General features: G+C 40.7%; 1 protein-coding gene across 1 annotated transcript in view; it reads left to right on the top strand.

Annotated features, from left to right (window-relative positions):
* Nucleotides 1-26,999, top strand: part of mtor (mechanistic target of rapamycin kinase) — a 267,396-nt gene that overhangs the window by 54,686 nt on the left and 185,711 nt on the right. The window contains exons 19-22 of the mRNA XM_060931539.1: nucleotides 8,172-8,301; nucleotides 21,329-21,579; nucleotides 23,289-23,372; nucleotides 24,753-24,920. Of these exons, the coding sequence (XP_060787522.1) occupies nucleotides 8,172-8,301; nucleotides 21,329-21,579; nucleotides 23,289-23,372; nucleotides 24,753-24,920 (633 nt within the window). The remainder of the gene's footprint in view (nucleotides 1-8,171; nucleotides 8,302-21,328; nucleotides 21,580-23,288; nucleotides 23,373-24,752; nucleotides 24,921-26,999) is intronic.

Below are 26,999 nucleotides of genomic sequence, written 5' to 3'. Positions count from 1 at the left end.
AGTAAGCCAAAATATATGAAACAAAGTCAGTATTTGGTGTGAGACGACCCTTTGCTTTAAAAAAACCCCAGCAGTCTCCGGTACAATGAGTGCAGTTTGATAAGGAAATGAGCTGTAGGTTTTACTGAGCATCTTCCAGAACCAGCCACAGTTCTTCTGGACACTTTGACTGTCACACTCGCGTCTTCATTTTGCACCAAAACCCAGCAGCCTTCATTATGTTTTCTTTTTTAATCTGAAAAGTCGTCTCTTACGCAATATTCTGCTCAGATACGGTACAAACATTTTTTTCCTGTAACATTTAATTTTGTGCTGGAAAACGAACGTTTGGAACTCGAAAATGTTTTTGTACCGACTTGATAATGTAGAAGTCATCAAATAGAAATCTATAATACAGTTTTGCACAGTACTGTATATGTATTTTTTAAACTATTCGGAATCATTTTGTGTCAAAAAGTTGCTTCTTATTAAAATATAGGATATTTTCCAGGGATATAATATCTACGGAAGCCGAGAGAGGCCCTTCATATAATCTTTTTTTATTCACCTTGTTATCCCGAGATAACGACATAATTAATTCAGGATGTCGAGAAAACAACACAACTAATTCGAGATCTCGAGAAAACAAGACAATTATTTCATGATCTCGAGAAAACAGCTGAGATTTCTAGCAGAGCTGCACCCCCCTGTGGGTCAGACAACGAAGACTTAGAAATTGGCGGACATGTAACAGAGCAGAAATGGCTTTTTACAATGCCTTGAGAGAGAGGGGGGCCAGTCTTCTGCGGAGGTGCCGCGGACTAATTTTGAAATGATCCCTTATTAAAAGACTTAATGCAGTCTCTCCCTGTGTCAACACCTGATCAAAATATTGCCTTATTAGGTGATCGATTAGGGCGGCACGGTGGTGTAGTGGGTTAGCGCTGTCGCCTCACAGCAAGAAGGTCCGGGTTCGAGCCCCGGGGCCGGCGAGGGCCTTTCTGTGCGGAGTTTGCATGTTCTCCCCGTGTCCGCGTGGGTTTCCTCCGGGTGCTCCGGTTTCCCCCACAGTCCAAAGACATGCAGGTTAGGTTAACTGGTGACTCTAAATTGACCGTAGGTGTGAATGTGAGTGTGAATGGTTGTCTGTGTCTATGTGTCAGCCCTGTGATGACCTGGCGACTTGTCCAGGGTGTACCCCGCCTTTCACCCGTAGTCAGCTGGGATAGGCTCCAGCTTGCCTGCGACCCTGTAGAAGGATAAAGCGGCTAGAGATAATGAGATGAGATGAGGTGATCGATTATTCCAGACATTCTAATAACCAAAGTTGCATCTATACAGAATGAGAAATAGCCCCAAAGTCAGCATATCACAAGTCTCTTGGCGCACCCGAATGAACCATTTCTCAGCTGTTTACTCGAGATCATGAAATAATTGTTTTGTTTTCTCGGGATCTCGGAATAACGGTTTTGTTTTCTCGAGATCTCGAATTAGTTGTGTTGTTTTCTCGAGATCCTGAATTAATTATGTCGTTATCTCGGGATAACAAGGTGAATAATAAAAAGGATTATATGAAGGGCCTCTCTCGGCTTCCGTAAATATCACCTGGAGTAATATATATTTTGTGTTATTTATTCTGGTAATTTATAAGGTTAACTGTATAACTGTGTCAAATTTCTTTAATGCCTTGTACTTTCACAAAGTCGTGTATCATCACTTACCTACTGTAGAACTGAATTTACCTGAATGCCAATTACCTGTATTGGCATTCTTTTTCACCTTAACGTGAGTGATGTGCTTTAAAAAAAAAAAAAAGCCTTGTGAGTATATACGTTGTGTGGGATGTATGGAATGCCTCTGAAAAGCAAGCAAGAAGCAAATTTAAACTCAAGTCCTCCAAGGTCCTGTGCACTACATTACTGACGTGTTTTCAGAATACACACGCTCATGCTAACTCGTCATCAACTTCAGGGTGCCTGGCACACACTTGTCTGTAGTCTAAACATCCATTCTAAACATTTTACTGCTCCTCAGTGGTAGAATGATCCTCCTGTCCAGTCCCAATGGTCGGGACCTTGTAATTACAAAGTTCTGTCTGACAATTCTGTTATATTCAGTGGCATGCAAAGATCACATCACGTATAAGTGATGCAGTGGTCCTTGAAAGTTTGTGAACCCTTTAAAAATTTCTATATTTCTGCATAAATATGACCTAAAGCATCATCAGATTTTCACACAAGTCCTAAAAGTAGATAAAGAGAACCCAGTTAAACAAATGAGACAAAAAATATTATACTTGATCATTTATTTATTGAGGAAAATGATCTAATATTACATATATGTGAGTGGCAAAAGTATGTAAACCTTTGCTTTCAGTATCTGGTGTGACCCCCTTGTGCAGCAATAACTGCAACTAAACATTCCCGGTAACTGTTGACCAGTCCTGCACACCGGCTTGGAGGAATTTTAAAGTTCTATTTTGGTCTCATCCGTCCACAAAACATTTTTCGAATAGACTTCTGGCTTGTCCACGTGATCTTTGGCAAACTGCAGATGAGCAGCAATGTTCTTTTTGGAGAGCAGTGGCTTTCTCCTTGCAGTCCTGCCATGCACACCATTGTTATTCAGTGTTCTCCTGATGGTGGACTCATGAACATTAACATTAGCCAATGTGAGAGAGGCCTTCAGTTGCTTAGAAGTTACCCTGGGGTCCTTTGTGACCTCGCCGACTATTACACGCCTTGCTCTTAGAGTGGTCTTTGTTGGTCGGCCACTCCTGGGGAGGGTAACAACAGTCTTGAATTTCCTCCATTTGTACACAATCTGTCTGACTGTGGATTGGTGGAGTCCAAACTCTTTAGAGATGGTTTTGTAACCTTTTCCAGCCTGATGAGCATCAACAACGCTTTTTCTGAGGTCCTCAGAAATCTCCTTTGTTCGTGGCATACTACACTTCCACAAACATGTGTTGTGAAGATCAGACTTTGATAGATCCCTGTTCTTTAAATAAAACAGGGTGCCCACTCACACCTGATTGTCATCCCATTGATTGAAAACACCTGACTCTAATTTCACTTTCAAATTAACTGCTAACCCTAGAGGTTCACATACTTTTGCCACTCACAGATATGTAATATTGGATCATTTTCCTCAATAAATAAATGAGCAAGTATAATATTTTTGTCTCATTTGTTTTACTGGGTTCTCTTTATCTACCTTTAGGACTTGTGTGAAAATCTGATGATGCTTTAGGTCATATTTATGCAGAAATATAGAAAATTCTAAAGGGTTCACAAACTTTCAAGCACCACTGTACATGTCGTCTTATTTACATTTTTACAAAAAAATCAGGACTTCATAATTCCAAGGACTGACAGTATCTTTATGCATTTAGTAAAGGATCTGGGAGAACACTTATCAGGATAACCATTAAATGAGAAGCTCAATTTTTTTTTCCACATTTGAGCAGTTCTAAGTACTTATTGGCAATGGACAGGTTTTTTTTTAATGCCAGTACATAAGGTTTTAATTTATTTTTAGCTTTCTCGCCACTAATGATTGTTTTGAGACGAAGTCAAGGTTATTATTCACTGATGTTCACTGAGCCTGAACCAGCTAATTGTTTTTGTATACAACCCCGATTCCAAAAAAGTTGGGACAAAGTACAGATTGTAAATAAAAATGGAATGCAATAATTTACAAATCTCAAAAATTGATATTGTATTCACAATAGAACATAGACAACATATCAAATGTCGAAAGTGAGGCATTTTGAAATTTCATGCCAAATATTGGCTCATTTGAAATTTCATGACAGCAAAAAAGTTGGGACAGGGGCAATAAGAGGCTGGAAAAGTTAAAGGTACCAAAAAGGAACAGCTGGAGGACCAAATTGCAACTCATTAGGTCAATTGGCAATAGGTCATTAACATGACTGGGTATAAAAAGAGCATCTTGGAGTGGCAGCGGCTCTCAGAAGTAAAGATGGGAAGAGGATCACCAATCCCCCTAATTCTGCACCGACAAATAGTGGAGCAATATCAGAAAGGAGTTCGACAGTGTAAAATTGCAAAGAGTTTGAACATATCATCATCTACAGTGCATAATATCATCAAAAGATTCAGAGAATCTGGAAGAATCTCTGTGCGTAAGGGTCAAGGCCGGAAAACCATACTGGGTGCCTGTGATCTTCGGGTCCTTAGACGGCACTGCATCACATCCAGGCATGCTTCTGTATTGGAAATCACAAAATGGGCTCAGGAATATTTCCAGAGAACATTATCTGTGAACACAATTCACCGTGCCATCCGCCGTTGCCAGCTAAAACTCTATAGTTCAAAGAAGAAGCCGTATCTAAACACGATCCAGAAGCGCAGACGTCTTCTCTGGGCCAAGGCTCATTTAAAATGGACTGTGGCAAAGTGGAAAACTGTTCTGTGGTCAGACGAATCAAAATTTGAAGTTCTTTATGGAAATCAGGGACGCTGTGTCATTCGGACTAAAGAGGAGAAGGACGACCCAAGTTGTTATCAGCGCTCAGTTCAGAAGCCTGCATCTCTGATGGTATGGGGTTGCATTAGTGCGTGTGGCATGGGCAGCTTACACATCTGGAAAGACACCATCAATGCTGAAAGGTATATCCAGGTTCTAGAGCAACATATGCTCCCATCCAGACGACATCTCTTTCAGGGAAGACCTTGCATTTTCCAACATGACAATGCCAAACCACATACTGCATCAATTACAGCATCATGGCTGCGTAGAAGAAGGGTCCAGGTACTGAACTGGCCAGCCTGCAGTCCAGATCTTTCACCCATAGAAAACATTTGGCGCATCATAAAACGGAAGATACGACAAAAAAGACCTAAGACAGTTGAGCAACTAGAATCCTACATTAGACAAGAATGGGTTAACATTCCTATCCCTAAACTTGAGCAACTTGTCTCCTCAGTCCCCAGACGTTTACAGACTGTTGTAAAGAGAAAAGGGGATGTCTCACAGTGGTAAACATGGCCTTGTCCTAACTTTTTTGAGATGTGTTGTTGTCATGAAATTTAAAATCACCAAATTTTTCTCTTTAAATGATACATTTTCTCAGTTTAAACATTTGATATGTCATCTATGTTCTATTCTGAATAAAATATGGAATTTTGAAACTTCCACATCATTGCATTCCGTTTTTATTTACAATTTGTACTTTGTCCCAACTTTTTTGGAATCGGGGTTGTAAGTACAACAATGATTATTTTTAAAAAAAGCATATTAAAAAATTTTTTATTTCAGTCTTCAAAAGCGGCATGCATATGTAAAGTGTGCAGACTTGCAGTATGCACGCAGGCTTGTCGCTTTTCGACATCGACTCACATAAAATACTTTGTTTTGAAATGGATAAAATGCATAATAATTCCACCTTACCGTTTAATAGTTTTAAACCAAACTTCACAGCATCTTCAGTGGCTTTAGGAACAGTGTTTTTATTATACCCTCACTCCGAAGGAGCAGGGGTTTACAGGTTTACTTCTGTCTGTACGTATCTCAAGTCAAGTTTTTAACAATCAACATTGTCGCAAAGCAGCTTTACAGAATTTGAACGACTTAAAACGTGCTAATTTTATCCCTAATCTATCCCCAATGAGCAAGCCTGTGGCGAGGAAAAACTCCCTCAGACGACATGAGGAAGAAACCTTGAGAGGAACCAGACTTAAAAGGGAACCCATCCTCATTTGGGCAACAACAGACAACATGACTATAACATTAACAGTTTTAACATGAAGACAGTTTCGTTGATGTTATAAACTCTTCATTGATGGAAACTTGAGTACAAAACTGTTCATGACAACTGCAGTCCTAAAGTTAGCAAGTCAACTGTAGTCCTCAGTCATACAAGCATTACTGTAAGAGTCCAGAGCGTCCTCCAAGTGTGACTTTCAACTGTCCACATGGGGCCGTCCTCTACAGGAGCGATGTGATGAGGCTCTAACCAGACACAGGGCGCCAGGATGGATCAGGCAGGTCCGAGGAGCAGAAGAGGTCAGCATCTCGATCCCAGGACCGACATGTAACTCCGAGGGACGGATTTTTTTTGGGGGGGGGGGAGAAAACACAGGTTGTTAGGTATGCCCAATGTCACCTGAATAAGTAGGAACAGTATACATATTGCACTGAGTACAAGCAGGGACTCTGGCAAAACTAACTATGACAGCATAACTAAAAGGGGAGAGCCAGAAGGTAACACAGGCATGAGGGAGCCCCGGGACATAAAGCAGCAGCCACTACACCGTCAACAAACTCGAGTGAGCAAGCGAGTGGGGACTGACAGCATCCATACATCCCAGTATCTCTGTATTTCCGTCCATCCGAAACACCCTTTTTATCAGCGACCGCAAATCATAGCCGCTTGTTGTAAATCCACAGCCTGGATTTACAAAATTTTCATAACAGTTTTTTCAGCAACTACAAATCACAACTGCTTGATATTTGGTATTGAGCTTCAGCTTGGGGTTCTATACCGTGTGTACCGTTTTCAGGTCTGTCGCACATCGACTTCCTGTTTACGAAACATATGGGGTGGATTTTGACGCTAGTTCAAGAAGCAAAATGCTATTTCAAAGTGGCAGTTTACCAGGATGCTGTTTGAAATCCCTGGGGAGAGACACTGCTCGTTACTTACTTGTTTCAGGGTGAATTATTTTTTGGAGTCAGCATTCATAATACTGTAAGTGTCCTGTTCCTTCGATTGCTTGCATTCTGATATAAGCGAGAGCGAGGGGGATACGTAGGTGAGCAGTAGCTCACAGTTGATCTTGTCTTTCATAATTTCTAATTCTTCCTCACTTACAGTGACGAAGCGATCGGCCGCTGTTTTGCCAAGTCGCTGGAGGTGATTATCGAGAAATAGTCCGAATCTCTCGACCAATCAGCAAGTGCGATTTCCTATAATCTGAAAGTTGATATTTACATCAATATGTAGGCGATCACTTCGCTTTTATTTCCAATATCTAGTATAACACATCCTTTACTTGGATATCTCGAATAACAAAACTTTTATTTCAGCATCTACAGTAGGAGAACGCTTAACTTCTTGCACAGGCGTTCATTTATTAAGCTCTCGTGATCTAAATATAATGCTATACTGAACGCACTTGCTGTACCTGCAGTCTCTCCCATTTTTAGGTTCATTGAAAATCTTGACTAATAACGTAACATGACGTAGAGCCAGGGCTTTGAACCAGAATTTTTTTCCTATTGGTTCGTTCCGAACAGAAACGGAATTATAACGTTTCCGGTTTTGGGTTCCACCATTAAATAGACGTTCCCGAACCGGTTAGAACAAAAAAATTTCGTTCCCGGAACGGTTAATTACGTTCCCTGTCAGCTGTTTAACAGATGACTATAAAATTATGTCTCTGTCTCATCCAGCTTAAGCCAAATGTAGGCAAATTCTATTACAACCTTCATTAAATAAGACAAGAAATAATTCAAAACAATTATTATTTCAAATGTTGGCGATTTGGATTCTCAGTATGTCTTCCCATCTACACAAACAGAAAAAGTGCCAAAAATGAAAGATAATTCGTTTAGTGTGTTACCAAAGGCTAGTCAGGCCCTATGCATTGATAGGCTAACAGAGGTTAACGTCATTTAATGTTCGTGAGCCTCTCATTAACGTGGACAAATATATTGATATCGTGTTTGAAATTGACGTTTTTGAATAATGATAGACTGCAATATTTACCTCTTATTTAAGATGTGGAGACGTGATAGTAGTCCACCCTCCCGCTCTCTCCATTCAGTCAGCGAACGTCACACAGGAAGTGAACCCCAGCAGGTCATAGAAACTTGCGCAGGATAAGAATGACTTTTTTTATTTGTAGGCTACGGAAACTTTGAGGAACGAAATAAAAACCGGTATTAACCGGTTACCATTATTTTTAATAAGCGTTTCTGTTCCGGAGCATAAAAAAATAATAAAGTTTCTGGTTTCGTTTCTGTTCCATGTGAAATAGAAAAAGTTCCCGGTTTTCGTTTTTGTTCCTTGAACCGGTTCAAAGCCCTGCGTAGAGCAGATTTTAGGATTTCAGATGCAACGCCTTTTCCCAAACATTCCAACACCTTTGTATTGTTCCGGGAAATCCGATACAAACACAGCATAGCGTTTATGCTTTGTTTGAAATGCTGCTTTTCTTTCCCAGGCCATCCGTGTGCTAGGTCTTCTTGGTGCACTGGACCCCTATAAGCATAAGGTCAACATTGGCATGATTGACCAATCACGTGATGCTTCTGCTGTGAGTCTCTCAGAATCGAAGTCCAGTCAAGACTCAGGTAAACACATTGTTTGGTAATAGCTATGCTTTATGATGTACTAAGAAATGATTAAGCTGTGATTTTCAAAAGCACGTTTTCAATGGAACGTTGCTGTTAACGGTTAACACAAACGAGTGATTGATTGCATCGGCCATCTTATTGAAGCATTCCTAACACCACTATACCCTCATGTATTCGTATTGTATCCTGAAAAGCTTACGTGAAAGCTTGTAGCAGCATTTTGTAAACTCTGCACCTTCATTGACGCAATGAGAGAATAATGCTCACAGTTTGGCAGGCTCTCTCTTTCCATTTGCTGTTTTAAACCCATGTTTATATAGTCCTTGGGTCCATTCATTAATATATGCGGCTAGGTTCTTATGCAAAGCCTCCAAGTATTGTCATCTCACCAGGTGCAGACCGTGACGTGCACGCAACCGACATGTCCGAACATCTACACCACAAATCATTATAATTCAGCCTGCTGGCATCCTCTTTGGTCTTTAACAATAACCTTCACTATTTTTTCCAAAAACATTTCAAAAAGCCAGAACACAGCAGTGCAGAGTTAAAAGCTTTTTCAGAAAGGCACTATGTAAATACTCGAGTAGGGTCACATTAATCAACCATGTTGTAGATTTGTGGAAAACTACAGAAATGTTTTGCTCTTGTGATGGAACATTCAGTTTACCACTCATCAGATGAGGACAATAGTTTAGAGCTTACACTCGACATCTAGCTGTGGTTTGCAAGTTGTTATCCAAAGGCTAGATTTAGAGATGCAGGAATCGTGCAATTTTACACACAAAAATGCCCAAAAAATGCATGTTCAGAATTTTAATGTGTCCCGGGACGCAGGGCTCTTGCTTGAAGAATTTTTCCCGATTGCCTTGGCGAATCTTTCAGATTATGTTGTTTAACAAACAAAGCGAAAGAGTACGGAAGCCGAGAGAGGCCCTTCATATAATCCTTTTTTTTTTTATTCACCTTGTTATCCCAAGATAACGACATAATTAATTCAGGATCTCGAGAAAACAACACAACTAATTTGAGATCTCGAGAAAACAAAACCGTTATTCCGAGATCTCGAGAAAACAAAACAATTATTCCAAGATCTCGAGAAAACAAAACAATTATTTCATGATCTCAGCTGGATCACTGCGTCTCCGTTGGTAGAGACGAAGCCGGGCCAGTCTTCTGCGGAGGTGCCGCAGACTAATTTTGAAATGATCCCTTATTAAAAGACTTGATGCAATCTCTCCCTGTGTCAACCCCTGATCAAAATATTGCCTTATTAGGTGATCGATTATTCCAGACATTCTAATGACCAAAGTTGCGTCTATACAGAATGAGAAATAGCCCCAAAGTCAGCATATCACAAGTCTCTTGGCGCACCTGAATGAACCATTTCTCAGCTGTTTACTCGAGATCATGAAATAATTTTGTTTTCTCGAGATCACGGAATAATTGTTTTGTTTTCTCGAGATCTCGAATTAGTTGTGTTGTTTTCTCGAGATCCTGAATTAATTATGTCGTTATCTCGGGATAACAAGGTGAATAAAAAAAAGGATTACATGAAGGTCCTCTCTCGGCTTCCGTAAAAGAGAACAGAACGAAAAGGTTATAACATGGTGGTCGGTTTTACCTGACGTCATCGTAACTGCGGATTTGTTTATCCGGCCAAGCTTTGCGTTTGCCAGCAACCGGCACAAGCGTACGCGGGTGATTGTGAGCCCAATTCAGTCAACATCTACAGTTCAGTAAACTTGTATAAAATCAATTTTTAACTGCTTCAGAGAGACTATACTTAGTGCAGTCGTTTCGATTTTCATTATTAACTCTCGCGGCCGTTTCTTTGTTTACCTGGCAATATGGCGGACGCTGCGTGGGAAAAAAAAAATCTGTGACACGGTGAAAGTCCTCCATATTCTGTTCCAGGTTAAACACTCAGAAAGGATGGCCAAAAAACCTTGAACTCTGTGGATTGTCAGTGGGAGGGAAAAATTGCAAGATCATGGCCGCACACCACGACTGTATGGTGCGCTCTCTCTCTCTCTCTCTCTCTCTCTCTCTCTCTCTCTCTCATATATTATATATTTAGGACCTTTAAAAAATGCCAGGGACCCCAATTTGGCTAGTCAGTGTGGGTTCCGAGGCCCAGAATGAAAAATCCTAGCGCTATCCCTGAGATGGTGAATTAAGTTGGAAAGTTGTGTCACTGTTTTACACAGAGAAGGTTTTCCACATCCAGAGTCGGCTTACACATGTACTGAAGTAAACGTTTCAGCACCCAGTCAGATAAAATGACCTGCATATACTGTAGTTCATGCATTTTTCTTGAGTGGAGGCATAAAGAGTGTCTAGAACACCACCTTTAAACACAAGCAGTTGCCTTTAAGCCTGAAAATAACAGACAGATAGAGAATTATAATGATCTCACGTGTCTGAAGTTTGAAGGATAAGCTGACCAAGCATTCCTATGCTCTTCTTATGGCTTACTTTTATATTAATGCATAATTTTATCCATAAAAAATTTCCTATATTAATGTTGTTTCCTTCCAACCTTCTGTGGACTTGAAAGTAATGATGTTATTTATTAATTGTAGCGTATGTATATAGTTGAGGTGAGAAGTTTACATACACTCATCATGGGCATGAATGTCATGGTAATTTTGGGCTGTTAATGATTTCCTTGAACTGTTCTTATATATACATACACCCCCAAATAATATTTGGTTAAATGTCCCTTAGCGAGTTGCACCTCGACCAGATGCTTTGGGTAGCCATCGACAAGCTTCTGGCATAATTCTGGCTGGATATTTGACCACTCTTCTTGGCAGAATTGGTAGAGTTCATTTAAATTGGTTGGTTTCCTGGCACAGACCCGGCTTTTAAGAGTAGTCCACAAATTTTCAATAGGGTTGAGGTCGGGCCATTGGGAAGGCCATTCCGGAAGCTTAATGTTAGCCTGCTTTATCTATTCCAAAACTAGTTTTGATGTGTGTTTGGGATCATTGTCCTGTTGGAACACCCAATTGTGTCCAAGTTTCAGCCATTTAGCTGTTGATTTCAGGTGAAGCTGAAGAATTTGGAGGTAGTCCTCCTTCTTGATTATTCCATCCACTTTGTGCAATGCACCAGTACTGCTGGCAGCAAAGCAGCCCCAGAGCATGATGCTACCACCACCATGCTTGACAGTTGGTACAGTGTTCCTAGGTTTGAAAGTCTCGCCTTTACTCCTCCAAACATACCTCTTGTCATTGTGGCCAAATGGCTCAATCTTTGTCTCATCTGACCATAAAACTTTTCTACAGAAAAGTTGTCCATGTGGGCAGCTGCAAATTTCAGTCGAGCTTGAAGGTGTCGATTTTAGAGCAGGGGCTTCTTTCTTGGTCGGCACCCTCTTAGTCCATGGCAATGTAAAACTCGCTTCACTGTGGACAGTGATGCTGGTGTTCCAGCAGTTTCCAGTTCGTGGCAGGCTTGGGCCTTGGTGGTTCCTGGGTTGTTCCTGAACATCCTAACCAGTTTCCTCTCGTCTGAGGGTGATGGTTTGGGTCTTCTTCCAGACCTTGCCAAAGTGGTGACACATCCGAATAACTTGTACTTGCGTACAATTGTTTGAACTGATGAGCTTGGAATCTGCAGTTGTTTAGAAATGGCTCCAAGAGACCGCCCCAACTTGTGTAAATCACAATTCTCCTTCTTAGGTCTTCACTGAGTTCCTTGGACTTTCCCATGGTTCTGAGTATTGGTCAATTCTGTGAGTGCTGTCAAACAAATCCTTTTTATCCCTTTGGTGACTGACCCCTTGAAAATGGTTCCTCCAGGAACGATGACGTTTCAGTTGTCAAGACAACGGAAAAACTAAAATACAAAAACAGAAAGATACGTCACAATGCTCTTGTGCACAAAACAAAATGCTCTTGTATTTGTATTTTAGTTTTTCCGTTGTCTTGACAACTGAAACGTCATGGTTCCTGGAGGAACCATTTTCAAGGGGTCAGTCACCAAAGGGTTAAACTGGCAAAGAGAAACTTCCAGTTGTAGTCAGTCATGATCACTAACGAGAAGTTAATAGACCTTGGTCTTGTCAAGTTAAAAGACATTGTAGAACCTTGAGCACCACTTATTAACAGATTTAAGTGAATGTATGTATATATTTGAGTCTGTATGTATAATTTTGACCCTATATGGATTAGAGAAAATCCAAAATAAATTCAAACTTGTGCACTCAGTTCTTGTTTTTTGAAGTCATTAAGGATATTTGCTGTACAATCATTCCACTGTAGAAAAAGAACAGTTCAAGGAAATCATTAACAGCCCAAAATTACCATGATATTCATGCCTATGATGAGTGTATGTGAACAACTGGCCACAACTGTATATTTGATGATAATTGCCATTGACTGGAATTCCATGTTTTAGTGTATTTACAGCCCAAAACGACAAGCAACAAGGAAAATCGGCTTCCATTTAAAGGACAGAATTGCACATATCTGTAGGATGACTCTTCCCCCCAGATAACTCCACCCTGTGCATGCATCTCACACAACTGTCTTAATACATAGCATGTACAGCTGTTGCTATATCTGAGGTCAGAATATCACTGTGTAATTTTCTTATTAACTCCTCACTACGCATGGATAACTCGGCTCTGAATACGGCCCAAAGTCCTTCGTCCGACTTTATTTTGGTGTAGGCGGAGAACTAATGGTTTTAACAGTGGAGCTACATGAAGGAACAGGAAGTGGGAGATAGCTCCCCTCAGAGAGATAGGGTTTCAGTGAAGGGCAGTGTCTGGGGCAGTCTGTCAGCATGTGCTGCTAAATGGAATCCTGCTTCAAAGTGCTCACACTTTTCCCTCATCTTAGAAAGACTGCACTGGATGCTGTCCACATTTCAACAAGGAGCCATAGGAAACAAGAAGACGGAGTCATAGGAAACAAGAAGACGGAGTCATTTATATCCCCCGCCCTATATACCAACTATTTACCAAGTTTCAAGATATTATTTGTCACGTTTTTCAAATTCTGCTGCAGGAAGCCAACCCTACCTCTTTATACTGATCTCAGCAGCCCATGGCATTAAACTCACCGGACCTTTGGTCCAGGTGAGCTACAAAAGAAAATTTCTCAGATTTCTTCGTATCAAAAGGCACATATACATTACTTAATCAACACATATACCAACTTTCAAGACCATACCACTCATAGTTTTCAAATTCTACTCCGGAAACAAAACTTACCCTGAAGACCAACCTGAGAGACCAAGTCTGAAATTGTTTCCATGGAAACATGAAAAATTTAAAATTTCTTAGTATGAAAAGGCACATCTACATCACCTTGTTAACATGTATACCAAGTTTCAAATCCGTATCATGAATAATTTTGAATATATGCTCCGGAAACTAACATTGGTCTTAGAAACTAAGTCAAAATCTCTTTTTAATGTAAAAGTGTGGGGGAAAAAAAAAAAAAAAAAAAAAATATATATATATATATATATATATATATATATATATATATATATATATATATACACACACTACCATTCAAAAGTTTGGGGTCACCCGGACAATGTTGTGTTTTCCATGAAAAGTCACACTTTTATTTACCACCATAAGTTGTAAAATGAATAGAAAATATAGTCAAGACATTTTTCGGGCCATTTTGAGCATTTAATCGACCCCACAAATGTGATGGTCCAGAAACTCAATCTGCTCAAAGGAAGGTCAGTTTTATAGCTTCTCTAAAGAGCTCAACTGTTTTCAGCTGTGCTAACATGATTGTACAAGGGTTTTCTAATCATCCATTAGCCTTCTGAGGCAATGAGCAAACACATTGTACCATTAGAACACTGGAGTGAGAGTTGCTGGAAATGGGCCTCTATACACCTATGGAGATATTGCACCAAAAACCAGACATTTGCAGCTAGAATAGTCATTTACCACATTAGCAATGTATAGAGTGGATTTCTGATTAGTTTAAAGTGATCTTCATTGAAAAGAACAGTGCTTTTCTTTCAAAAATAAGGACATTTCAAAGTGACCCCAAACTTTTGAACGATAGTGTGTGTGTGTGTATATATATATATATATATATATATATATATATATATATATGTATATGTGTGTATGTATGTGTGTGTATATATATATATATGTATATGTGTGTATGTATGTGTGTATATATATATATATATATATATATATATATATATATATATTAGTGCTGTCAAGCGATTAAAATATTTAATCGCGATTAATGTCGCGACTGTCATAGTTAACTCACGATTAATCGCAATTTAATCGCACATTTTTGTCACATGAAAAACCATTGTAATTCTCTTATCAGCATAAAAATGTGAATGGGCTTGTTTTGTACCAATGTTTTTTTATTGCAAAGCATAACACGTCTTGACACAGCCACTGCAAAGTGAAACCTAAGCCGAGCACCGGGGCTAGCAAAAGAACCATGAGTGAAGTGATCTACTGCTTGAGTTAGTCTACAACTCTAATCAGAGAGACAGGTTACACATTGACGGTAGGCTTGACATGCTTGATTATAATATAAAGTACACTATTATATTAAGTTTAAGTTGTTCGTTGATAAATATTGCATTGAATCTGATCTTTACTGTTTCAGCTCACTTAACACATTTTGTACTTTTACACTTTCTGCCTGTTGATGCGTCGCGCTGTCCAATCAGAGGCGGCCAAATTTGCATATTACAGGAAGGATTTCTGGGATAGCATTGAGTTTACAGTTCAGAGGGATCTGGCTTTTTTAGACGCTGTCTTCTTAAAACTGAATAAATATTTAAAAAGAGCCAAATGAGCCAGTCTTTTGAACGGCTCTTTTCAAAGAACGGATCACAAAGATGTGGATCCCATCAAAGAGCCATAAATCCCATCTCTACTAGTGCGCCCTGCCCGCGCTGGTTCTTTGGGGGGAAGGAGGGCAGAGGACTGTGGCTGTGCGGGGCGGGGCATTACAGTCTAGCTGCTATCGTCTTTCTAAGCAAAGTCTCTGTTCCAAGTTCCTGGCAGTTTCAAAAGCTTATGAAAAACCTACATGTCACAGAGCGTTAATCTCGCGATAAAAAAATTATCGCCGTTAAAATTGAGTCAAGTTAACGCGTTAATAACGCGACATTTTTGACAGCACTAATATATATATATATATATATATATATATATATATATATTTTTTTTTTTTTTCCCCCCAAAAAAAAATCCAAAATAGCAAAAGGCACCAGTTCACATGCTGCTTGATTTGTATACAAAGTTTCATGAAGATATTCAAGTTCAAGTCAGCTTTATTGTCAGTTTCTTCATATGCACAGGTCATACAAGGAAATTGAAATTGCGTTTCTCTCTGTCCCATGCAAAGACATAGACAAACATAGGACTGACATTAACAAGACAGACATTAAAGTGCAAGACAGGACCAATAACAATGTAACAGGCAATAAGTAATAATAAAGTAATGATTTAAAAAAAAAACAATTGAAACATTTAACATTTGAAACATTTAACATTTAGAAAAATAATCTAGGCTAAAGACAGGAAGATAAGAACAAGACTAGTATTCAAGACACAGTACAGCACAGCACAGTCCAGGGCAGTCCAGTTGAGGTAATCATAGTAGCGGCATTCAGAAGCAGCATATGGTAAGTTGTTTATATTGCAGGGCCCATGGCAGTTCTTATGAGAGAGTTCAGGTAAGGTGCAAAGTCACATGTGTAGTTCCATAGAGAAGTCAGTATATATACCTTCAGTAGTTTTAAAGATGCGGTCCAGAAACAAAAACGTGGCGTGGAAGGAATGAACGAATGAACGGACAAACCCGTTTCTATATCCCCCACCAAACTTCGTTTGGACGGGGGATAGCAAGAATGAATGCAAGTCATGTTGGGTTTACTGACGAGAGGAGGAAGAATGAGCGCTGTGCAGGCAGTGATGGCTTATCATTGTTGCTGGTTGCAGAGCGAAGCCTCACCTGGGAAAAATTGTTTTCTGAAAGAAAGTCATTTTCGCAATGCATGCTTTAGATTACAATGTTTAGGTTTGCTAACAAAATACTGCATGCAATTCTTCGCTCACAAAGTACACCTACCTCTCTAATCATTGCCTAATCTGTGGGGTAAACATACTACAGGTGCTTTCTGTTTGGTTTAAAAACACATTTCCCTGGTGGTCGGAAAAAAATATCCAGCCAGCATCGGTGAAGAAGGCCAAAAAAACAGTGAATACAAAACCCTCCGGAGCTGAATTTTTTATAATAATCGCGTCTTGAGTATTCAAATTCATTTTTTTGTTAAAACGGTTCGGTTCAAAATTAAGTTCTTCAAATGTAGGTTTTGAAAATGTTTCCAAATTTGAATTGATTGTGCCATGAAAAATTTCATTTGAGTTCTCTTACTAATTCAAATAAAGGCTCTGTTTATTGTGCTTAAGCATATAATACTAGTCAACTGATCATTATATGCTTTTAACTCCACGTATTGGCTTGATTTGATAGATAGTTGTCTGGCTATATCATTTTCTTTGCTTTCACTGTTTTTTTTTTTTTTTTGTCATTTTGTTTCCACTATTTCATAGGTCACCCCAAACTTTCTTCCACAGTCCTTGGCACCTTGGTGTCTAGTATTCCAAGTTTAGTGAAAATTAAGCACCTGTGAGCCTCCATCCCCAATTTTACTGACGTTCATGGCAGCCAGACACAACATTGTTCACGCCAACATCAAACGCCTCAGTGAATTTAAAAAGGGTCTGTGTGTTTTGTGTGTATATATGCGAGTGTGTGGGAAACGCACGAGGAGATGAAGTCATAGAGGCTCAGGAAAAACAGCATTCAAACTCTCACTCAGGCATTCAAACACACGCGCACTTGTTTAACGTGCATGTGAGGCCAGTCTGACGTCTTTACGACCAGAGGAAGCACCCAGCCACAAACCGCATTTGCCTCCTGGGTTGCACAGTTGTGAAGCCACAAACCTGTTCTCAGGGTCCAGTTTATCCCCCGTGCAAGACCACGTGTAATTTTGGACACTGAACAAGAGTAAACAGCCTGTGCAGATTTATTGCTGCCTTAGCTGAAGGTAATGAGGTTTCAGGTTTCATTTATTGCATTGCCTAAGGCTGTCACTCTCAAGCCATCCAGCTGAATTGTCTCCATCACTTCAGAAGGAAGCGTGAATGGTTAATAAGGCAACAGCAGTGAGAAAGCAAAAAAAAAAAAATTGACTTCGCATTAGTCCAGATAACATCATTGATCTGTTGTTCGTCAAGGTTCTGCACAACTTTAACCCCTTTAATAATCAGAAAAAAATCCAGTTTTACACAGTTGTGGAATTTTAGAAATGAAGTTGAGCCTTCCATTCAACACGAAACGGCATTTAACCAGTGAAAGACACTGGAACCATCCAGTCCTGCTTGTTTCATGTCACATTCTAAAGTGTGTTTGACAGATGTGGTCTCATGGGGAAGATTTGAAGGTTTCGTCCAGCTGCTTTGTCTGACTTTATGCTGTGGAAAAAGGAGTGCAGGAGTGTCACTTTGTGTTGAAGCAACCATTTTATAACTTTCGTGTACAAAATGGGCCATATTTCTCTCTCCCTGGCTACTCGGATCCCTCATAACCATTAATTTCAGCAAAGCTATTCGTTTGGGTTTGAAATACTTTGCTTTTAAAGTGCTGATGACACGTTTTTGACATCTTTGGCGATGTTTATAACATAAAAAGTAATTCCCGATGATCCATATATTAATTCACGAAGGCGCCTATTTTACAAGTTATGATAAAAAACGCGGCTATTTGGGCAAATTTGACGGGGCTGCAGCACCCAGGAGACAAAGGAGGAGGAGGAGCTATATGACGTCAGCGAAAGAACCTTCCTCCTAACTTGCCAGTTTGTTGTTGATGCGACAGGTGTTCAGTTTATCATTATTAGTATTTTTATTAGACATTTTATTTATTTATTTATTTATTACGCCTTCGCGTTGTGTTGCCGGCTTTTGCTCCAAAACCCACAAGGATGGGGTAAGTTTATTCAAGTTTCCCAGAGATCCCGAGCTGCATGCGAAGTGGGTGAAGCAAGTCAGGCGCACTCGTGACAAGTGGGAGCCCTCACCAACATCCGTCCTGTGCTCTGAACACTTCGATTTGGATTGTTTTGACACCCTTCCCAGCTTAAAAGAATCTCTTGGGTGTTCAGTTCAGCACAAACGTGTGTTACTACCATCAGCAGTGCCTACACAGTGTTGCCAGATTGGGAGGTTTCCCGCCCAGTTGGGCGGTTTCAAGTGCATTTTGGTGGGTTTTGAACATATTTTGGGCTGGAAAACGTGAGCAGTATCTGTTGCCAGATACTGCTGAAGTTTTCCAGCCCAAAATATGTTCAAAACCCACCAAAATGCACTTGAAACCGCCCAACTGGGCGGGAAACCTCCCAATCTGGCAACACTGCCAGTATTCCGGAGGGGGTCTACTAGTAGCTATGCCGGATCCAAAGACAGTCCTCCTGTCAGAACATGTGTTGTGAAACGACATGAGATAAAGGTACGTAGAGCTATAGATTCTACATGATAATCCTAAATGTAATCATAAAGTTGGCGTGATATCAGTCATGTATTTGTTTGTGAAAGCTTGCGGCTTTCATGTAACTGCCGCCTAGCAACGAGAGGCAAAGGGTAAAGAGGGTAGGCTATCATAGATTCTATTCGGAAGAGATCAACACAATTCTAGACTCCCAGAAGAGGAAGAGCTAGCACTAGAGAGTTCACCGGCGTTTTCATGCGCCATTTCCATTGAGTAGAACCAGAGTAGAACAGCCAGTGAATCGCAGCGTGTTCTTCCACTGACGTCACAACATGGCCGCGAGCCACGGACCCAGTTTTCTTGCGCTGTGCAATTAAAAGTTGGATATTCGCGTAACAACAGCTTCTTTTCACGTAATTATAACAGAAATCTAACATGTTTGCCATGTTGTATAGTTTATTTAAGAAATTGCATAGAGTCATGTTCGTGTCATCAGCCCTTTAAGCTGCTTCAAAGATCACGAAGGCTTGAGTAGTAATCGAGTAGTGTAAAATATTTCTACAAAGATTGATTTGAATTCAAAAGCAATTCCCTTCACTTCAAAAAAAAAATTATTCTGTTAAGGACAATACAAGACAAATCTGTTTCAAAATTTTTCTTCAAATGTTCCACAAGTATAATTGCCAAGCTATGATAGTGTAACTTGTATAGTTATATTCTGGAGATGCCACTTCCTTAACAGTACATGACATCTGGATATGCTTGAGTGTATTAATACTTAACAAAAAATGCTCACAGTTGGCACTAGAAGTGAAAAAGTAAGTGCTCCTGGCCACACCATGTGTCATTCTGTGTCGCACTCAAGACTCAATTAGATCGACGAAACATATTTGCGTGCATGCTTTTATACCCCTGCTCTGAAGGAAGGGAGGGTATACTGGTTTACCTCTGTCCGTCCGTCTGTCCTTATCTCTGTCTGTCCGAAGCACCCTTTTTCTCAGCAACCACAAATCATAGCCACTTGGTACCAAACTTCAGCCTGGGGTTCTATACCATGTGTACCGTTTTCAGGTCTGTCGCACATCGACTTCCTGTTTACCGACTGAATGTATTTACAAAATGTATAGCGTGGATTTACAAAATTTTCGTAACACTTTTCTCAGCAACTACAAATCACAACTGCTTGATGTTTGGTACTGAGCTTCAGCTTGGGGTTCTATACCCTGTGTACCATTTTCAGGTCTGTCGCACATCGACTTCCTGTTTACCGACTGAATGTATTTACAAAACGTATAGCGTAGATTTACAAAATTTTCGTAACACTTTTCTCAGCAACTACAAATCACAACTGCTTGATGTTTGGTACTGAGCTTCAGCTTGGGGTTCTATACCCTGTGTATAGTGTGGATTTACAAAATTTTCATAACACTTTTCTCAGCAACTACAAATCACAACTGCTTGATATTTGGTACCGAGCTTCAGCTTGGGGTTCTATACCGTGTGTACCGTTTTCAGGTCTGTCGCGCATCGACTTCCTGTTTACCGACCGAATGTATTTACAAAATGTATAGCGTGGATTTACAAAATTTTCGTAACACTTTTCTCAGCAACTACAAATCACAACTGCTTGATGTTTGGTACTGAGCTTCAGCTTGGGGTTCTATACCCTGTGTACCATTTTCAGGTCTGTCGCACATCGACTTCCTGTTTACCGACTGAATGTATTTACAAAACGTATAGCGTAGATTTACAAAATTTTCGTAACACTTTTCTCAGCAACTACAAATCACAACTGCTTGATGTTTGGTACTGAGCTTCAGCTTGGGGTTCTATACCCTGTGTACCATTTTCAGGTCTGTCGCACATCGACTTCCTGTTTACCGACTGAATGTATTTACAAAACGTATAGCGTAGATTTACAAAATTTTCGTAACACTTTTCTCAGCAACTACAAACCACAACTGCTTGATGTTTGGTACCGAGCTTCAGCTTGGTATACTCTGTATACCGTTTTCAGGTCTGTCGCACATCGACTTCCTGTTTACCGACTGAATGTATTTACGAAACGTATAGCGTGGATTTACAAAATTTTCGTAACACTTTTCTCAGCAACTACAAATCACAACTGCTTGATATTTGGTACCGAGCTTCAGCTTGGGGGTCTATACCATGTGTACCGTTTTCAGGTCTGTCGCACATCGACTTCCTGTTTACCAACTGAATGTATTTATGAAACACACAGGGTGGATTTTGACACTAGTTCAAGAAGCAAAATGCTCTTTCAAAATGACAGTTTACCAGGATGCTGTTTAAAATCCCTGGGGAGAACACTGCTCTTTACTTACTTGTTTGAGGGTGAATTATTTGTTGAAGTCAACATTCATCATAAGTGTCCTATTCCTTCGATTGCTTGCATTCTGATGTAAGCAGGAGCGGGGGGATACATAAGTGAGCAGTAGCTCACAGTTGATCTTGTTGTGTCCGTCTGTTCATCTCTTTAGCCGACTATAGCACCAGTGAAATGCTCGTGAACATGGGCAACTTGCCTCTGGACGAGTTTTACCCAGCTGTTGCCATAGTGACGCTGATGCGCATCCTGCGCGACCCATCGCTCTCCAACCACCACACCATGGTGGTGCAGGCTGTCACCTTCATTTTCAAGTCACTGGGCCTGAAGTGTGTGCAGTTCCTGCCCCAGGTCATGCCCACATTCCTCAACGTCATCCGAGTGTGTGACACCAGCATAAAAGAAGTAAGCATTCACTTCACACTGTCAGAGGTGGAGCTTTTTAGAATAGGTGCAATGTATTGGGAATATATTAAGATGTGTAATTTTAATTTCAGTTTAATTCAACGACACAACAGAAAATTTCCTGTTTTAATAATTATGTAGTTTAATAATTTTCTTCTTTATTTTTCCTATTCATTTGTTTTATACAGTTTGTATATAAGTGACCGTATCTCCATGAATGCGAAGCTAAAATTTCTTGATGTTCTGTTCAGGCAGTTTCAATCCAAAAGCATTTCTGAACGTTTTTTTTTTTTTTTAAGTCATTCCTTTCTTATGGAAATGTGCACATTCCATTTGAACCAATGTTAAGCCATACAGATGCACTGAAATGGCACACTCCCATTTTCTGTACGTTGTGAGGAGCCTGTAGTTGCGCAGCAAAATGTTTTATACAACAGAACAGTAGAATAAGTACTAATATTTTTTCCATTATTAGTGGCAGTCTAAGGTTTTCTCTGAAATTATCACAAATATTAAGTTTACCAGAAACTCTGACATATACCCCTTTTCCACCAAATCAGTTCCAGGGCTGGTTCGGGGCCGGTGCTGGTTCACAACTCGTTCAACTTGCGAGCCAGCTGAGAACCAGTTTGCGTTTCCATAGCTCGCGGTGCCAAGGGAAGCCACTTCATTATGTCGCTGTATACTTCAGTTACGTCGCTACGTTTGCATAAACCTTGGCGTGACTATCGAAGCAAAAACAACACGGAAGAAGCAGCAGCAGCAACAACAACAATAATAATAATGGATGACTTCGCGTTTGTACAGCTGCTGCTTCTCGTCGCTTAAAAATGGCGACCTTTCGCGGTCTTGTTATTGTTGTTGATCTTAACAACTCCGCCCCCCCGCTGACGTAATCGGTTCTTTCCTCTGGCCGAGCAGAGAGTTGGCGCTAGCCTGGAACCGTTTTTCTGGCCCCAGAACCAGTTCTTTGTCAGTGGAAACAGAAAACCCGGTTCCAAACTAAGCACTGGCCCCGAACCAGCCCTGGGACTGCTTTGGTGGAAAAGGGGCAATAGTCAGAAATGTGAGTGATACTAGGGGTTCAACAGCCAGGGACCTCTTTCAGAACGAATTACATTCCAGGCATTTAGCAGATGCTCTTATCCAGAGCGACGTCCAACAAGACCCTGACACACCCCACCCAGGGAGCAATTGGTGTTTTGGTGCCTTGCTCAAGGGCACTTCATCCATTCCTACTGGTCCAGGGAATCGAACCAGTGACCTTTTGGTCCAAAGCTACTTCTCTAACCTCTAGGCCATGGCTTCACATGGAGTACAGACATATTTTCCAAACAAACTATTTAAAAAAAAAAAAAAAAGACCCAAGTTAGAAAAATGTGTTCAAGAATACTTTTCTGATTTATTGGAGCCAGAAAGGGTTTTTTTTTTGTTTAACTTTTTATTTAAAAAAAAAAAGGAAACGATAAACACAATCATGGACCCCGTCTATGTATCACACAGAACACGTTGCTTCTGCGTCCTGTCTGTTTTGAAACTACTTGTTCCCTTGAGTCTTTCTACCCAGGCAAATTTGAGACTTTTGAACTCATGATAAAACTTTACTGAGTGAAATATACAATTGTAGTATCAGATTGAGTTTGATGACGTCTGACCGATCTGTTCATCATCACTTTATTTAATTGCATCCTTTTTTCCCCTCCTCTTAGTTAGTTCCTCTTCTCGGTATGGTGGTGTGCTTCGTCAAGATCCACATCCGACCGTACATGGATGACATCGTCACCTTGATCCGAGTAAGTGACCCATCACTTTCACGCCTTTTGATTTGTCTTCTGGGGTGTATGTCCACTTCACGAGTCCTGTTTTTCCGTCTATCCCCAAATGTGGAACCAGACACTTGTTTTCACGAAGCATTTGGTGCCCTTTACACTAGTTTCTCACTCACCACCGTTATACAGCTATACAGTAACAGATTAAAAAGTGCAAAAAAAAATGGATGGTGACTCTTTTTTTTTTTTTGAAAAATTTACTCGTCCAGATGCAGCAAGCAGGAATTGCTATTGCAGATTTGTCATAAAAATCATGCTGGGGGTTCGGAGGTCTCTTCCAGCGGCCAACAGTCGTCTGGCTGAAGATTTTGAAAGTTTTATAAGGTGTATGACTCACGGTTTCCACCCCCATCATCTGTTCTTTGCTTTTTCAAGACGATCATTCACGCTTTTGCTTAATAAAGTGGTATCAAGTATAAAAGTAGAGCGAACCTCTATTACTGAACACCTGGCCTGGCCTTCACTGTCACTGACCTAATATTGTTCAGTGCAGATATAAGCTTTATTCCAGACTGCCCTTGCTGTTTCAGTCAGTCTAAATGAGACGTTTCAGGGCAATTTTTCACACTTATTATTCTGATTTCTGAGTGTAAATCAGAGCAAACTTGATACTTTTGGTTCGTTTGCATACTGCACATAATAAATCAGACCCAGGAGCAAAAAAGAAAATTGACTGAGGTATATGCAGAGTTGAAACGTGCTTAAAAATCCCCTTCGTTCATTCGTCAGAAATTTGGCAATGAAAAAACCATGCCTTTGTCAAGTGTGGGTAAAAAAAAAATAAATCACAAAATTCACCCAAGTACAGTGGACATCGAGCCTGTGCTAATTAAATGAGTAAGTAATAAAGTCGTTGTTCAGAACATTTTGTTTCACATCCTGCTTTTATTTTCTTATTTTGTTCATTGGCCCAGATATCCAGAATGTATCACATTTCAATTTCCACAGTGCTTTTGCCCCGTATGTGGTTACCATTTTTAGTGCCTTTCGGATTATTTTAGTAGCTATTAAAAAAAAAAGTTCCTCCAATCTAAAATACACAGCACGTGTTTGATTCACTTCCTGCAGTTGAGTTGAATCACTTTCTCACTGCAGTCAAACCAAAAGAACCATAATACATTAAAAGAAAAAAAAAACCTCTTCAGCTGTAAACTCTTCAGCAGATTCACATTTTCATGTTCTGTCTATCCAAAAAAAAACTATTCGAAATATGATTGGAAGCCATTTGATTGCCCCTTAATCATAACTGTGCTTAGGATTACATCACTATTAGAACCTGATAGCTGTGCTACCTTGCAAAAGTATGCAGGTGGTTCTATTCCTCATCTATTTTTGTACCTGCAGGAATATTGGACCCCAAACAACCCAATGCAGAACACCATCATCCTGCTCATCGAGCAGATAGTCGTGGCTCTGGGTGGAGAGTTCAAGCTGTACTTGCCCCAGCTTATCCCACACATGCTGCGGGTCTTCATGCATGACATCAGCCTCGGACGGAGCGTTACCATGAAGGTAAAGACGTACACAAACGTATACGCAAGCATAAGAAAGCACTTGTAGATCATGGTTTCAACAGTTAAGGCTCTGGGTTACTGAGCAGAAGGTTAGGGGTTCAAGCCACAGCACCATCAAGCTGACACTGTTGGGCGCTGTATTATGGCTGACCCTGCACTCTGACCCCAGCTTCCTAACAAGCTGGGACATGCAAAGAAAAGAATGTCACTGTGTTGTAATGTGTCTGTGACAAATGAAAGCTGCTTCTTTAAATATGACTCCTGCTGGACAGCCAGCTGGTCGTCATTTCCAACTGGAGTACCACCTGAGCCCTGTAGCCTCAGGCCTTCAGCAGCCCATTTACCAGGTGCACTCTAAATACTGTTTTTATGTTTTCTCCTAACATTAATGCAAGGTTAGTTTCGATTTCCAGGCTCCTTTTAAGATAATAGGTTAGCATACAAGTAGATTGGCACACGAGTGTTGGAGGTGAGTTTCTAAAGCCCCCGTCACACTTACTCGTAATTAGCAGGAATCGAGCCGAACCAGCCGGAATGAAAAATTTTTCAAAATTCATGCCACATTCAGGCGGGAATTTCAAACTGACCAACGTTCTTACAGCTTTGTAAGAACGCCGTTCGAATTCTTAGCAAGCACTTCGAACCTGTCTCGAATGATTCTTGCACATTCCGGGTGTATTAGCTTTCGAATGCAGTTCGAATGTAGTTGGAACACAGTAGGAATACCTAGAATGCAGTAAGAATGCACTTCGAATGCCGTACAAGTACGGTTCGATTGCTGCCCGAATACCACCCAAAGTCTGGTTGGAAGGTGCCTTGAATGCTGTACGAATTCACCTCAAATGCAGTCAGAGCGCTCCCGGAATAGCCGCCGAATATGTTTCGAACGTCTAAGAATGCAAAGAGAATGCAGCTCGAATACTTAGAATGTAACACGAATGTCCCGAGTGTACCAAGAATGCCACCGGGATGGTCCCCGATAGGGTATAAAACGTGGCCGAGTCTAGTCAAGTCAAGTTTATTTGTATAGCGCTTTTAACAATAAACATTGTCGCAAAGCAGCTTTACAGAATTTGAACGACTTAAAACATGAGCTAATTTTGTCCCTAATCTATCCCCAATGAGCAAGCCTGTGGCGACGGTGGCAAGGAAAAACTCCCTCAGACGACATGAGGAAGAAACCTCAAGAGGAACCAGACTCAAAAGGGAACCCATCCTCATTTGGGCAACAACAGACAGCATGACTATAACATTAACAGTTTTAACATGATGACAGTTTCGTTGATGTAACTCTTCACTGATGGAAACTTGAGTGCAAAACTGTTCATGATAACTGCAGTCCTAAAGTAAGCAAGTCAACTGTAGTCCTCAGCCATAAAAGCATTACTGTAAGAGTCCAGAGCGTCCTCCAGGTGTAACCCTCCACTGTCCTCATGGGGCCGTCCTTCACAGGAGCGATGCGATAAAACTCCGACCAGACACAGGGCACCAGGATGGATCATGCAGGTCCGAAGGGCAGAAGAGCCCAGCATCTCAATCCCAGGACCAACATGTAACTCAGAGGGACAGATTTTGGGGGGGGGGGAGAAAAGACAGGTTGTTAGGTATGCCCTAAAAATGACACAAGTATTAAATCTGTGTGGTAGGCTCGCAGAGACGAGTCTTGACATCAGGCATAATACACAACAATGACATGTTAATATGGTTAAAAAATATCATGACCTGCTCTGGCTGGATGCTTGATTGGGTGATGGGAGCACACTCCTCAGCAATGATGAGATGCAGATGGGACCCTTGGGGCTGGCCAAGACAATTCAGTTACATTTCACCGGGTCTGGGACATGCGACAGAATGTCTGACGGCCGATTCCCTGCAGGCTACGATAGCCAGTCGAGGTCTCCACCCTCTCCACCAAAAGATTTCCTGTTGACTCCATGTAACTCAGAGGGACAGATTTTTTTTTTTTGGGAGGGGGAGGAAGAAAACACGGGTCTAGCATTTTCATCAGTCTCAGCCCAGACACCATAGAGTATGGACCCCCTGGACTATGTTGCTTTGCTCCAGATTGCTGTCCTCC

This window comes from Neoarius graeffei, chromosome 10, assembly GCF_027579695.1.
Source record: "Neoarius graeffei isolate fNeoGra1 chromosome 10, fNeoGra1.pri, whole genome shotgun sequence".
NCBI lineage: Eukaryota > Metazoa > Chordata > Actinopteri > Siluriformes > Ariidae > Neoarius > Neoarius graeffei.
The sequence above is the reverse complement of the archived record's forward strand: the minus strand, read 5'-3'. Positions and strand labels throughout refer to the sequence as shown.